The sequence below is a fragment of the Anastrepha obliqua genome, chromosome 5, assembly GCF_027943255.1.
Source record: "Anastrepha obliqua isolate idAnaObli1 chromosome 5, idAnaObli1_1.0, whole genome shotgun sequence".
NCBI lineage: Eukaryota > Metazoa > Arthropoda > Insecta > Diptera > Tephritidae > Anastrepha > Anastrepha obliqua.
Window position 1 is genome coordinate 89,679,641 of NC_072896.1, and position 16,290 is coordinate 89,695,930.

At 38.3% G+C, this 16,290-nt stretch overlaps 1 protein-coding gene across 1 annotated transcript; it reads left to right on the plus strand.

Moving 5' to 3' along the window:
* The first annotated feature begins 14,435 nt into the window (after nt 1–14,435).
* LOC129248876 (putative nuclease HARBI1) lies at nt 14,436–16,062 on the plus strand. The gene is made up of 4 exons (XM_054888488.1): nt 14,436–14,740; nt 14,798–15,130; nt 15,189–15,333; nt 15,407–16,062. Exons 1-4 carry the CDS (start codon nt 14,513–14,515, stop codon nt 15,775–15,777), a joined length of 1,077 nt encoding a protein of 358 aa, XP_054744463.1. The 5' UTR covers nt 14,436–14,512; the 3' UTR covers nt 15,778–16,062.
* Nucleotides 16,063–16,290: the final 228 nt, after the last annotated feature.

Genomic DNA, 16,290 nt, shown 5'->3' on the forward strand with positions numbered 1-16,290 from the left:
CAATCTTTATTTTCGAAAAGTTTACCACTCCCATGCTTAGACTCTTTCTTTTCATATTCCTCTCCAGTATTTCTCTTCATTGTTCTTCTATTTTGTGCATTGTTACCTTGATTTCGTGTCCTCTTTCTTGATTTCATGTTGCTTTCTTCCATTTGTAAGGGTTCCGAATTCACTTTTAAAGTATGAACTGATTCATCTGAAGACGATATTAGTTTTATTCGTTTCCATTTGCTGGGAGCATTACTTATACTTCTTCGCCGTATAATGTCTACAATTAACTAAAAATAGTACGTTTTTTCATTAAAAGGATGACTTGATCATACCTGAACCGTTATCTGAAGACATGACAAAATTACTAATTATTCTGCCAAACTTTATGAACAGACTGACTCATACCACTATCAAAAAAAAAAAAAGCAGTAGCCGTATTTTGCTTACCAACCAAAAAATAAAGTTATTTTATCGAGTTAATTTTCATGGTATACTGCTAATCTCTTCAGATTATGTTATTTTATTAGGATTTGTTATGAAATAGCTGCTAAACTAAATTTTTAAAATTTTTGACTATACCACTTTCAAAATCATGGACTCAAATAACAAATAGTCAAGGTATTTGCTCGAAAGTAAGGTGAATAAGTGTATTTCTCACTCAAAATTTTTACCAGACTTGACTATTTTTTTTCATTAATTCATTGACTCATCTTCATTACTTATATAAGAATTTCAATAGGCTTCTAGTACTAAATGAGCTCTCTATATTCGCATAGCAAGTGGCAACCATTGTAACCTACTTTTATGCATTAGAAAAAGCATATAGATCCAAATTTCAAACTTTATACAGATATTGAAAAAAAATCTGTAAATTCCCAACATTTAATGTTTTTTTATTATTGTAAAATTTCTATAAAATTGTGTGGCATGCTGTTTTATAGATTTTTCAAAATTTTTAATGAAAGATAATTCACAGTAATGCCAACAAAAAAAATTATCAGAAATCAATGCGAGTTCTTTGTGTCTTAAAAACTTGCACTTTGTGACAAAACTTATTGGCGAATTTTAAAATTTTTTTCTTTTTTTAATTTTAATAATTTTTGATTGAAAATATGGCTTATTGTCCTACAAAATATCCAAGTCTCAAACTTTGTGCAAATGAAAAAAGAAATCAACAAATTTTCATGAAAGATTTCTCAATTTTAAGCTTTTAGAGAAATTGCGAGTATGCAACCTCTTTTTTATTTTCAGCATTTTCCCATTCAATTGGTTTGACTTTTGAGTTATATCACAAATGAACGTGATTTTTTTTAACTTAAAAACTTTCACTTTGGGACAAGACTTATTGACAAATTTTAACAATTTTTTGTTTCTATTTTAATTGAAATATTTTTTTTTTTTATAAAAATATTGTTCATTCTTCTTCAAAAACCATAAAAACGCATGTGTCAAACTTTCTGCATATTAAAAATAATTAAAACAAATTTTCACCAAAATTTCACACTTTTCATCAGAGCTTTGAGAAAAATTTCGAGTATGCAATTTTAAGGTCCATTAAATTTTTACATTGACGAGCAATTTTCAATTGGCTTAAACATCGCGCAGATTTTTTGCAATTTATTTTGCTGGCGGTGATGGGCGCTTTCTTTCTCGCTTCATACTTCGCGCTTCTAGAAAAAAAAATCGAGCGTAAACCATAATGACAGATAACAAGAAGAGCGTGCGCCTCATTCTGCGTTTGCATTTTCAGCATTATCTCATTAATTTGGTTTGCCTTTTTAATTATATTTTCTTTTTCAACATTTAATTTAATCTATGAGTCAACATTTCTGCAATATTTAGTTATTTGGCTTAAGCGGCGTATGAGTAATGACCGCTTCGCTTTAAGTATTACGAGTACAATTCATATTTGACTTCAAAGTCTGCAAATGTTTTTTAGCACCTCTGTCACATTCTGATCCACAACTTCTGCTCATGATAATTTTGGCAAATATTAACGTTTTCCGAATTCATTTTTTAAGAGTTTTTTCTTCGGTTTTCTTGCTTGGTATAGTAGAATTCTTTGTTAGCTGCCTGTGCAACAAGTGTTACAGAAATAGTTGACATTGAAAGCTTTTTTTTCTCTTTTGATAATCTCGAAAAGGTATCGTCGATTGTGGACACTAACATTTGTTGTTCAAGATTAAGTTCTTTTCTTCTGAAACTGCTTATTAAAGAGGAGAAGAAAAACTAATTGAATGGTTGCATTTCAAGGCATCTAACCCTTTTGTAATTCATATGTCAAGTCTGCTATATAATAGGCGTACAGCCGACAAGGCCCAGCAAAAAGTATACGAACAGAGAGATTTTCGGCACTCAAAATACTTTTTTTTTTCATTTTATAAAAAAGCTATTCAAACACCAAATTAGATGATTAATTTTTCGCCACCTATAATTCCTTCCTACTCTTCAGGAGCTTGAGCATTCAACAAAAATTTTTCAAAACATTTCTATTTCTAGACATAAATCATAATTCATTAAACAATTTTCAATACTTACAAATAATCTCAGAGTTATTGGACGTAGAACTTTTTCACATTTATTAACGTTTAGTACGCGGAATGGACTTTGACGCGGCGACGCAAAATTAAACATCCAATTTTGTTTTTGAATAATTTTTTACTAAATAAAAAAAATTAAAGGTTTTGAGTGATGAGTGCACTTTGCATTCTGTAGCTTTCTAGCTCACAAGTGTCACATGGGATTGACGCATATACCGCTATATACCAGGTGTATAAGCTTAAATCCGCTGTTTTTTAGTAAAAAAATCCCATTTTTTTATAGAAAGCAAAAAAATAATTTATTCAAAGTATTTGCCCTCGCTAGCTATACATTTTTCCCATCTCTCGGGCAATTTGTGTATACCACGCCAAAAGAATTCTTCATCTTTCGAGGCGAACCACTTGTCAAGCCATTTCCGGACGTCTTCGTACGAATCGAAGTGCTGTTCGGCGAGCGCGTGACCCATCGATGAAAACAGATGATAGTCCGAAGGTGCCAGGTCTGGTGAATAAGCGGGATGAGGTAGCACCTCCAAATTGATTGTCTCCAAGTAGTTTTGGACCATTCTTGACGTGTGCGATGGGGCGTTGTCGTGGAGGAAAATCAGCTTCTCATGTCTTTGTTCATAACGAGGCCTTTTTCACGCAAAGCACGGCGCAATTTGATGAGTTGTTGGTGGTAGCGATGAGAATTAACAGTTTCACCAGGTTTCAACAGCTCATAGTAAACGACACCCTGCTGATCCCACCAAACGCACAGCATCGTCTTGCGTCCAAAGCGATTAGGTCTTGATGAAGAAGTTGATGGTTGGCCGGGATCGACCCATGATTTTTTTCGTTTAGGATTCTCAAAGTATATCCACTTTTCATCGCTAGTCACCACAAGATGCAGGAACGACTTTCTTTTATGCCTAGCCAGCAAGATTTCGCATGTGTTTTGGCGTCGCTCCATCTGTCTATCGTTCAATTCATGGGGTACCCATTTTCCGACTTTTTGGACCTTTCCCATGGCACGTAAACGCATGGAAATGGCTGGTTGAGTGACACCTAACTGCTCGGCAAGCATTTTTTGCGATTGGGTATCGTCCTCATCCAAAAGAGCCTGCAATTCATGGTCCTCAACTTTTCTGGGCCGATTTTCACGCTTCTTGTCACTCAAGTCAAAATGGCCGTCTTTGAACCGACGAAACCCGTCTCTGCAAGTTGTTTCCGATAATGCACTGTCACCATAGGCCTCCACAAGCATTCGATGCGATTCGGCAGCCGATTTCTTCAAATTGAAGCAAAAAAGTAGAACTTCCCGCATATGCTCTTTTTTGGCACAAAATTAGACATGATTACGCAAGGAAAAAAGTGTGCTGCTGTATAAAATCAATGATGATGTGCAGTGATTGATGTAAACAGGTGTCGAACCCATGCAAAAAAAAATATGGCATTTCTATGGTAACTTGATATGCTCACTAACGCCATCTACGAGCAATCAGCGGATTTAAGCTCATACACCTGGTATATATATATATAATTGGCGCGTACACCCTTTTTGGGTGTTTGGCCGAGCTCCTCCTCCTATTTGTGGTGTGCGTCTTGATGTTGCTCCACAAATGGAGGGACCTACAGTTTCAAGTCGACTCCGAACGGCAGATATTTTTATGAGGAGCGTTTTCATTGCAGAAATACACTCGGAGGTTTGCCGTTGCCTGCCGTTAGGGTGATTAATTTTGCGCCATCTTATACATATATACTATTCATACGTACTTCTGTGACTTTTTCTCATACAAATATAAAATGTAAACACACTACTTTTTTTATAAGAAATACATTTCATACTACAACAAAACCCATATACCGCAAAGTTTCAAACTTTGTACAAAACCTTCCAATTTATTCAACATTTCCATCAAAGGCTTAAATTGTTTAACCAGACCTTCTCGAGTTTCTTTGGCATGCAGTTTTATAGCCCATTGAGTGCTAGAATGAAAAAGTGAAAGTTTTAGGTAACTGCAAACTACTGTTCATTTTTGGCAATTCTTTTGTTGGCGACGTTAGGTTTTCTTCTTTATAAAAATATTCGAGCATGCACTGGTTGGTCTATCACCACTTGGTCTACCACCATGATTTCATCCAAGGAGAGGCCTTGAAGGCCATCTGCAGGCTGAAACACAATGGGAATTGGTACGTTACCTGTCTAGCATTTTAAAACAGAGGCATTGGACGTCGATCCAACATTTTCTCCATGCCCCTTGACTCCAAGCCATCAAAAGTCGTACTTCAAAAAAGATACAGTGTGGTGCTGCCAGATGCTCAATTGTGATCAAACTCTGAAAATGAGCCCGGCAAACACTGTTTTCGCATTTTCACGGATGACTCCAAGACCAAGCACGGTTCCAGCTTTGGTGTCTACGTGGAATCCAGAGGGACAAAACTGCACTTCGCTCTTGGAATGCAGATGCATTTCAAGTGGAGGTGTATGCTGTTCAAGAAGCGATGAGTTTGTTGTGGAAAACAGATGGAGAGGCAGATCTATATGTGTCTGCAGCGACAGCCAAGCTGCGCTCGTGGCCTTAGACAGCCCCCCAACCACATCAGTCATAGTCGAGTCCTGTAAATCCAGGCTGCACTATGTCGGTAGACATAATAGCCTGATGCTAACATGGGTCCCGGGACATGTGGGTATCGTGGGTAACAAGACCTCTGACTCCTTAGCTAGGAACTTGGCCTCAGATCCCGTTTTGCCACTCACTTCTGCAGCCATCAAAGCCACGGTTAGCAAATGGGTTACTTCAGCCCGCTAAGCGAGCTTCGCAGGCTGAGAGAGGCTGCAGGTGGACAAAACTGATGTTACCTGTCATATCCGACCAACTGTCGCAAATGCTCCTGTCACTAAGCAAAAAGGACTGCAGAAAGCTGACTGAACTGATGACGGGCCACTTTCTGTAGACGAAGCGCATGGAAAAGGTAGACATCTCAGACTATACACTATGCCCTGCATGTGAAAAGGAGGATGAGACGGCGGACCACTTTCTCTGCATTTGCCCAGCCTTCGCTCGAATCTTGAGGCTTGAGGTCTTTGGCACTGATGTGTTAAAATGCGACCTTTTTGGCTCCTTGGCACCACCAGGTCTACTCGGATTTCGGGTAGATTTAAAGAAAATTAAAGGGAATCCGAGTGCAGTGCAATGGACTTAATTGTGTCTGAGTGCTATGTTGCCCCAACATAAAAAAATGCGCTTTGTACATCGCAGCTTTCTGTTTGAAACTTATTTCACCATCGCAGTATAAAAAATACCAACAAAGCTACAATCATATTTCTTACTTATTTTTTTTTTTTTTTTTTTGTTTCGTATTTCTTAAATATATCTAACTCCACGATGTTCATAAAAATGGCCCCATATGTTCTTTTATTTACAAAAAGAGGTTTTTTTTAGAATAGAGGGTGTACACTGTCTATATACGTTGGTGAATGCCTCAGATGAAAAACTACTGGTGTGAGCACCAAAATAAACTTTTTCAAAAATAAATAGAAATTGACTTTCCAAAACCGCACGCATACACACACACAGACCTACATACATATGGACGTTGGTAATTTTATTCAGCATTCGCCGAAGTTGTTGCATAAACGATTTCTTTGTATGGAAAAATTAGCACACAATGATGCGCATGTTTGCTTTGCTGACATTTCAACAGTGTAGCATGCAACCACAGCAACAACAACAACAACAAACACTACAGCAAGTACTAAATAAATAGAGTTACGCACGCATAACCATGCCTGGCTTTATTGACCAGTGCTATGGCCTCTGTGAACAAATTTGCTGGTTGTGCCATCAACCTTCAACCAACAAGCAACCGCCAGCACCCGCAGACGACCAACTGGCGCATTAAAATTACAGAAATTTTCACTTTTGACACTTGACTTGGTGACGACAATTGTTGAGCGCCAATTGAAGAAACAAAAAACGAGGGAAAACAAAATCAAAAAAAGAGGGAAAACACCAAAAACAAAAAACAAAAAAAAAATATATGGAATTGCAAATGAAATTAAAAGTGCACAAAAGCGCTTAAAATGAGGTGAGCAAATATGTCGGCTGGCGGTGCCTTAACTGCTGCTGTCGCCAACTTCTTGTTGTGCCTATGGAAGAGCAGCAGCAGCAGCAGTGCACTTTGAAGGCAACACTTGTGCGCCCTGGCAAAGGGGCATGGCCACGTTGGCAGTAGCCACAAAACGGGCACTTAGCGGCCAATTTCACTACCTTAGTAGCGTTTTTTCGAAACCTCAAAAGCTAAAACAAAAACCATACGAAATTGGAAAAACACTACCTACACTACATTGTTTTTGTAAAAGTGAAAATTTTCTACGCTTCAACAACAATAAAGCTTTTTTCTACGCATATTTCTTATCTGCACTTTTTACTATTGAATTTTTGCTGCTTTTCCTTGGAATTTTATAGCCACGCGCGTACGTGGAGAACGTGCGTACCCAATTGGTGGCCACGACAGGCGGTAGCACCCTTTGACTGGCGCGCTGGCCTGCTGCTAGCCCAATGATGCGAACGCTTGCCATTTGCCACTGGTAGTTCACCGTAAAGCAGCGGTCAGAAAGTGAAATTCACAATTTTTTTTAATTTTTTACTACTTGCATATTTTTTGTTCGTGTTTTTTATCGCTTTTGCTCAGCTTTTGTGCTGCTGCAGGGCCTACTTCGTCGCTTTAAATCACTGTACGTGTTAATGCACACTTTGTGCTCATTTCCTGCAATTCATCTCCGGTGCGTCGTCGTCAAATCTTTAATATGGCTTAAACTGTTGGCAAATGCATGCCATTTTAAACGCTTTCGGCCAGCCTTATCGTCTGCTTTGTGGCGTGGCGTAACGAGCGTTTCATATGCAAGAAAAAAAAATGGAAAAATAAACTTACAAAAACAAAAAAGAAAAGCAAACAATACCAACAACACAAACGTTCGTGGAACATTGCAAATTGTACGCCTTGAAAAGCTGTTGTTGTTATTTTTTTGAGCAAGCGTGTTGTAAGTGCCACCAAACAGCAAAAACAAAAACAAAACACAACACAACACCCAGTCATACTTACTGCTAGCCTAAATATCGCCCACTCGTCATCAGCACGCGCATCATCAATGATGATTATGTGAAATCCAGACGCCCATCCTGCAGCAGACGTTTTTCAGGTCATTGCTTACATTTTCGGCCAGTTACATGCATACATATATGTGTATGTAAGTAGTAATATATTTAGGTCACAATAACAATGCCTACATTTTTTTAAATAGGTAGGTTCGTTATCAATAAATTTAGTGCGAAAAAACACCTGTGCATACTCGAAATGTTTGTATGTCAACTACAATAAAAGCAAAAAAGCAGAATGTTAGTGAGTTTGAAATACTAACTTATAGTCCGAAAGATATTCAAATTAAAATTTGAAAAAGCAAGCCTAGAAGCAATCAGGCTAAGGCTACTAAAAACTCAAGTACTCAAAGCTCTGGAAAGTACAGGTCAGTCCATAAGTTCGTGCGTATTTTATCCATAATTTCACTTTTGTACGATTTTCGCATAAATGCCAAAAAATTATTCGCGGAATATGACGGAACTATTTATATGTTCTTTGATATATTGTGCATTCAACAAGTGATTTTAATCGCGTATAGAAGCATGTGTTGTTAAAAAGAAATGGAATCTTCGAACGCGTATAAGAGACATATTTTGCATTTTTTTTATAAAAGTGGTAAAAATGCGACAGCTGCTGCTGCAAAAATAAACACTGTTCACAGAGAGGATACCGTGAGTGTAAGGACTGCGCAAAAGTGGTTTTCAAAATTCCGAAGTGGTAACTGCGACGTAGAGGATGTCCCGCGCGCTGGTCGTCCTGACGCCTTGCTCGAACTCGTGGAAGCTGAGCCAAATTTCACAGTCGATATGATAGCTCAGAGGTTAAATTCATCGCATGGAACAGTCCACAGGCACCTGGTTCAGTTGGGAAAGGTTTCAAAGCTGGGAAAATGGGTTCCGCATTGACTTTCCGTCACCAACCTTCAGCAGAGGGTGAATGTGTGTTCTCAGCTGCTGCAACGGCTTGAAAATGAAAGTTTTTTTGAACCGTATCGTTACTAGTGATGAAAAATGGGTCCTTTACAATAATCCTGTTCACAAACGCCAATGGTTAGATAAAGATGAAACACCAGAACCGACCTCTAGAAAATTCTCCTGTCTATTTGGTGGGATATGGCCGGTATTGTTTATTATGAACTTTCAGAGCCAAACCAGACGATAACTGCTGATTACTATTCCCATCAGCTATCAAACCTGAATGAGGCACTTAACAAAAATCGGCCGTCCTTAGTGAACAGACGCAAAATTTTGTTTCACCACAACAACGCAAGACCTCATACCGCAAGGCAAACATTAGGCAAGCTGAACGAGCTCGGATGGGAGCAATCCCATATGAGTAAAAAGAACTACTCCTCAAAAAAAGCTATAAAAAGGGATATCGAAGCGTATTTTGGCTCCAAGGGCAAAAAAATTTTTGAGCAGGAAATTAAAAATTTGCCTAAACGTTGGGAAGGCATTGTAAATAATTAAGGAAAATATATTATTGATTAAAGATCTTTTTTATTAATTTAAAACCATTTTTAAAAAATGCACAAACTTATGGACTGACCGATGGAATGATAGATAGTCAAGGAGGAAAGTATAGAAGTGGCAGAGAGAAGGAAATAGAATAGAATAGAGACAGAGACAGAGTAATCTTTTCCAGAAAAAGTACTCTTGCTAAGGTCTCAGACGTACTTGAAGTACCTAGGAGTCATGATTGACTCAAGAATAACGTCCATTGTCAAGGACCATTGTGAAGCAGTCAGCAAAAAAGCGCAGCTGGTAGACATTGTGCTTTCAAGACTTATGCCAAATGTAGGAGGGCCTCGGGGAAAAACACGACAGCTTTATTCAATTTTCCCCACATCCGTGATTACATACGCAGCGCCGATCTGGGCAAAAAAATGAGAACCATGCATAAACTAAGTGCGCTTAGAGTGGCGAGCGCACTGTTTCAGATGATGTCACAGCAGTCATATTGAGAAAGTCCCTACAGATCTCTCGGTCAAACAGCTGCAGAGTTAATATAATCCAGCACGAGAAATACCGCTTGGTTTTATTAAGAAGAAGAGACACAGCGAACCATCCGAGAGTGGTTACTGTCACTCTCTGATGGTTCGCTGGAACCTTTCAAAAAACCGTCGTTGGGCGCACAAACTGATACCAGACACAGCGAAATGGTATCGAAGGGAGCAATTCTACGTGACGCAACTGCTCAGCGGTCACGGTCACGCATATTTTAAAGAGTATCCTTTTGGCCGGTCTACCCTGACGAACCAGAGAGTGCAAGACATGTGGTTTTCCGGTGCCCGCGTTTCGACATCGAAGACCTTTGCAGGGTTTTTAACGAGCATCCCACAGAGGAAAACTTTACAATGCAAACGACAAACCTGGAAAATGGCGAACATTAAGTGATGTAGCAGCGCGTGTAATGAAAACGCTTCGTGATGAAGAATGGGTTCGAAAGGCGCACCTGCGCTCACTTGATCTCCAGGCTCATAAAAACGCTGAAGAGTCGTTGCAAGACGAAAATGAAATGAATAGCCTCAAAAACAACTTGAATAAATTTGTTTCAATGAAAATTTAGCTTTATGACATAATTTATAATTTCAGTAGAGCAGAGAAACATAATTAATAAGAATTTAAACATTTCCACAGCGGCACGCACACACTAAAATACTCTAACCAGAGTCTTCACTGCAGACTTGAAAGCTTTTCCTATAGTTTGGTGCATAGCAAATTACTTCTAATACTCGCCAGTTTTATGATATAAATAATTTGAGTATTTTAGCATTAATTTTAGCATCAACTTTTTGTTCAATAATTAATTAAATGTGCAGAACTAAGTTAATATGCGACCACTAAATTTGTAAAATTGTATTTTGTGTGTGTATGTAATTGCATTTGTACGTTTGCTCGTTTGAGGTATATTTGCTCACTTGAGCTCGTACAACCTTCACTTTTTATTTACTATTTGAGATTTTTTTTTCCACAATTTGCGCCGGAAGTCTTACGTTAATAAATAGCCGAAATAATGTTGCAACCTTGATCTTGCAACAATTACAAATTGCCAGCAAGTGCATGAAATATTTTATCTTGAACCTTAGAATTGAATTTTGTATGAAAATGGCAACTGGCGTAACAGCAGTGACCGCAAATTTGATGTGCACGAGTCAGTAAACTGATGATTAATGTTTGTTTTTATTGTTTTCTTTGCTACATGAATGAGTCATCATTTTCTTACACACAGTGGAGTATTCTAAAATGTTTTGTAAATTGTTTGTTTCGAAAGGAAAATGAATTGAAGTAGATTTGTATTGGACAGTAGTGTAGCAATCACACACACATATACATATAAAGGGGTAGTCAGAGGCGAAAAAATCATGATTTTGAATATTTCTTTTTGCCAGTCAATTGCTTTATTTTACAAAAACAAAAACATATCATTCGACTTGACTTTAGCAAAATAAAAAAAAAAAATTAATAATTGTAAAAGTTATCGCTGTTTGTGTGGAGCCCGTTTCTCCAGAAGTCCCTTGCGGTGACCATCACAAGTCCTTGGAGATTCATTTAAAACCAATCGGACAAGAGAAATTAGTTTTACTATTAGACAATCTTGTGCCTGATCGAAGCTTTTTGGTTTTTTCAATATTAATAAATAATATGGCGACCTCAGGAAATATTTTTCAGATTTTCGAGAAAAATAAAAAATACCGAAAAAAAATCCTTCGATAAACCGTCATAGCAGCTTCCAAAATATCGATTGGCTGTTGCCTACGTAGCATTTTAGCTTCTCGAGTGTTATCGTTAACGCGCTTATCTGCCACTTTCATATGAGCAGCATCCATTGTTTCAGCATGCGAACACTCCGGAGCGCCCGAGCGCCCTTTGTTAATTGTTGAATAACTCGAAAAGTATTTGTCGGACTCACTTCAAATTTTCACACAGTATTTTAAAGATATTATACTTCAAGAAAAAAGAAAAAAATGTGTTTTTTGCAAAATTTGACGACCCCCTAACCCCGTAATTTTTCTTGAAAACCCCATATCAGTCCAAGTTTCAAACTTTTGGCAAATTTAAAAATAATTCAATAAAAAATGTATGAACATTTCAAACCTTTATTCAGAAATATATTAATTTTTTCACAATTGGTGATTAAGTGTTCCATGGACTTCTCTTCATCACCACAGAACCTGCAAAAACTAGTGCTAGATATTCCTTTAGTATTTAAGTGCAAACAAAGTGGTCTGTAAGCGCTCCACAGAGTAATCTGAGGCCCTTTTTGTCTAGGGTTAGAGTAGATTTTGCTATGTTGGTATTAAATATCAGGAACTTTTTGAAGTAATTATGGCCGTTTGTGCCATTTCAGTATTCCCTATATGGATCAATTTTTTGGTTTCTTGTTTTAGGTTATTTCTATTAAACCAGAAAGATGGGGTTGGTCTGATACATGGGCCTTCTGCCCCTTTTTTGACATACAAATCTGCCTTCTCGTTATCTTCATGTGCTGGTACCCAAACCAAGCAGACCTGATTAAGAGTAGCCAGTTTGTTGTGAGTGCATTGTTACACTCTATAAGGACTTTTTAAATTAAACGCATAGCTATTTAAGGCTTTGAGAGTTGATTGACTGTCCCAAAATATTTGAATTTTTACTTTTTCGATCTCTCTATTGGATACGATTTCCACTGTTTCCATTATGGAGAAGAGCTCCGCATGGAAAATTGTGGTATCTGCACTCAGTGATTTAAAGATTTGTGTGTTTTAGGCCTAACTATTTCTACTTCTACCTCTGGAGCGTTTTGGACCCATCTGCATACCGTTTTCGCGAGTCATCATGAAGGCCTTGTTGGCCTAGTGTTCCATTCTTCCCTAGACGGGAATATAATCTTGTATCTCTTAGTAAAATTGAGTAAGAGTTCCGTGCGGCCATTCACTTGGGTTCAACCCTGTTTAGAATGTTGAGGTGTCCATTAAGATCTACTGGTTCAAATTTGTCTTTCCTCGGGCAAAGTGCACGGGTGTCAAAAATAAAAAAAATATAAAAACCTGTCACACAATTTTTTTGGTGCATAGACTTGCATTTAGGTTAGGTTAGGTAGTGATGGTTGCCCAGAGAGTGGGCTGACTTGGACGAAAGAGTTTGGTTCATACTTTGTGATACCATTGCAGGAGGGGAAAAAGAGGTGAAGGAAAAGGACGATAGGACGAAAGGGGAAGGGTTGGGGAGGGTTAAGTGTTTGTGGACTATGAACGGTGACTGGTCTGAGGTTGTGTTAACCTCTCTATGCTGCTGATGAAGTTCATCAGTTTTTTGTTATCAAGACCCGCTATATCAGCAGGCGCAGAAAAGAAGTCAGAACCAAGATGCTTGAATCTTAGTCCCGCGAGAGCTGGGCAGCTGAGGAGCAGGTGCTGAGATGATTCCACCTCATCTTCCATACAGCTGACGCAAAAAGGACTCGAAGTGATTCCGAGTCTCACGGCATGTGTATCCCGCGGGTAGTGCCCCGTGAGGATGCCCACGAAATTCGAGAGATGAAATTTCGTCATTCTCAGAATATCCCTCCAACGCCTCCTACCCAAACGTGGCCAGAAGGACTTCGCGACCCTACACGTTCGTGTACTTACCCAGCGCTCGCTGAGTTGGTGCAAAGCCCATCCTTCCAGGAGTAGAGCGCAGGTTGTCAAAAAGATCCCGATCCTCTCCTTTCGCGGGCACACCGCCTCACAGGTACCTTGTCTGGCCAGCTCGTCGGCTTCGCAGTTTCCAGCAATGTCACTGTGACCAGGTACCCAAATTATCTTTATATCGAAGAATTCTGATGCAAGAGAGAGACTGACCAGGCATTCCCTCACCAGTTTAGAGTGCACCATAATAGAGCCTAGGGCCCTAATTGCCGCTTGGCTATCGGAGTAAATATTTACCTTCTTAACAGTTATTACGCTAGTAGGTAGCTAGTCAGCTGCTTCCTTAATTGCGGCCACCTCTGCTTGGAACACACTGCAGTGATCCGGTAGGTTGAGTTTGATGCGGAGCGCTTTGTATTTCATTTTCTTTAAAACAACTCGTTAGTCGTAAGTAATTCATTTCGAATTGGGAAACTTCTATTCTACTTTTAATTAACATTCAGCGAACTTCAAAAATTTTTGGAAGCAGTAGAACGAAGGAGTTGAGGTAGGGGGTTAGGGGTAATCAGAGTAGGATTTTTTCTTTTTGCATTTTCTTAAAGTATAATATTGTGTAAAAAAAAAAAGTAAATCCGACAAATACTTTTCTAGTTATTCCACAACTAACAAAGGGCGAATGGGAATCCGGAATCGATAGCAAAACTTTAAATGCATTTGTCTCAAAACTCCGTTTTTTGAACTGGTGATACTGCTTTTGAAAAACATAACAAAATTCGTACCTGATCGAAGGATTTTTTTTAGCAATTAATTGTCGGTTTTTTTCTGGAAAATCCGAAAAATATTTCCTGAGGTCGCCATATTGTTAATTTTGAAAAAAAGCTTGGAACTGGCACACAATTATCTACTAATAAAACTAATTTCTCTTGTCCGATTGATTTTAGATGAATCTCCAAGGTCTTGTGATGATCACCGCAAGAGACTTCTGTGGTGCGATTCACTAACACATTTTATCGATATTCGCTTTGTTATCTTTCCTTAACCACAATTTTTACGATTTTGCTATTCAGTAACCCATTTAATTACGAAAATCGGCACGACAAAATCAGCTGTTTGGTTAACCTGTCGATTATCGCGAACTAAACGACAATAATTTTGGTGTTGTTAAATCAAACGATAAAAAAGAATTAGTGATTTTAATCAAAACTGTGAAATTAGATGAAAAAAAACTTATTTAAAAAGCGTGAGTATGGCGTTTGAGTATTTGGCTTACGATTTATCGCGTGGAGAGGAGGAAGTGAGCCCTCAAATAGTTGATCGAAGTTTGCTCCGGCATGTGGACAATCCTTTCGATTTGGATGCAGGGGAGTTCCAGAAGTTATTCCGTTTAACTCCAGACTTGACTGAGGACGTAGTTTCGCAGCTTGACAGCCATCTGAGAGGTTCCAGAGTAACAGCGATTTCGACTGAAAAACAGGTAAATTTGGTAACATTCAAGCTAATTCAGTTCTAAATTCTGCCTTTATACAACTAGGTTCTAGCTGCACTGCGATTTTTTGCAACCGGGTGTTATCAACGACCCGTAGGTGAGCAATGGGGAATATCTATGAGCCAGTCGTCCGTTAGCCGTAGCATTCATCGGGTAACAGCTGCAATCAACAGCTCCATGTTTTGCGCAAAGGTGAGATTTCCCATGACCCAAGTGGAGCGGCAAGCGGCAAAAGAAAATTTTGCTTCAGCAACCTCCCCGTTTGTGGGAGGTACCATTGGAGCTATCGATTGCACGCACGTGTCAATTTTGGCCCCGAAACGTCATGAAGAAGCGTATGTCAACCACCACGGCTACCATTCGCTTAATGTCCAAATGGTAACAACATAATTTGTAAAGTATTCAAGAATCAAGATTCCCTTTTAATGTTTTACAGATATGTGATCCTACACTTAAAATTTTAAACGTAAATGCCAAATTTCCGGGAGCACGGCACGATGCATACATTTGGAGTTCCTCTGCGGTGCGAATGGTTATGCAACGGAATTTTGAAATTGGAAACCATAACTTATTTTTGATTGGTAGGCTTTTTAATCAATTAAAAAATATATTTAAATAAAAATAAGGGAATTAAAAATCAAAAATTCTCTGCAGGTGATTCCGGGTACCCTTTGGAGCCTTGGCTGATGACTCCTCTAACAAACCAACCGGAAGGTACTCCGAAATTCTTGTACAATGAGGCATTGTGCAAAGCTCGTAACCCAGTTGAGAGACTTTTTGGTGTTCTTAAGGCAACGTGGCGGTGCTTGTCTCAACAAAGGACACTCTTGTACGATCCAGGATTTACTGGACAAGTAGTTAACGCGTGCTCTGTTTTACATAATATTCGTTTAGGAGAAGGAATATACCAGACCGAAAATGAATTCACAGAGCCCAGAACAAACGACATTTTTGTAAACCAAGATGCACCATCCTCAACAGCAAAGCGCATCCAAGACCGACTGATTGCTAATTTTTTTACTTAAATACTACTTTCACTCATAATCATTCCGCATACATATCTATGTGAACACTCGGGTATAAATAGTTAAAACATTTTCATATTTATTGTTAAAACCTTTTATTGAACAAAATTATATGCAGATTCAATAAAAACAATTCAGTCTTTAACTTCAGTTTACATACAGTTTTAGGTTACAGGCACATAAATCTATTTATGTATATAGGTATGCATAAGCGTATGTACACATGGTTTATAAATTCAAAGATCAGTCTATTTGTAAAAACGAAAACAATACATTTTAATTCATTTAATTAATGTTACTTAACATTACCACAGCATGTTTACTTATAAAAAAATAAAAATAAAAAGTAACTTCAGGTACTAAAAAAAAAAATTATGTATATATGCACATAAAAAGGAACTGCGGAATTTGTTTCTAATCTACATACGGTAGATTGCATTCGTTAGATTGTTGAATGCTTCTGCGGTAGCGCTTAGACCATTCCCCAATACGGCTATTGCCTCCGCCAGCATT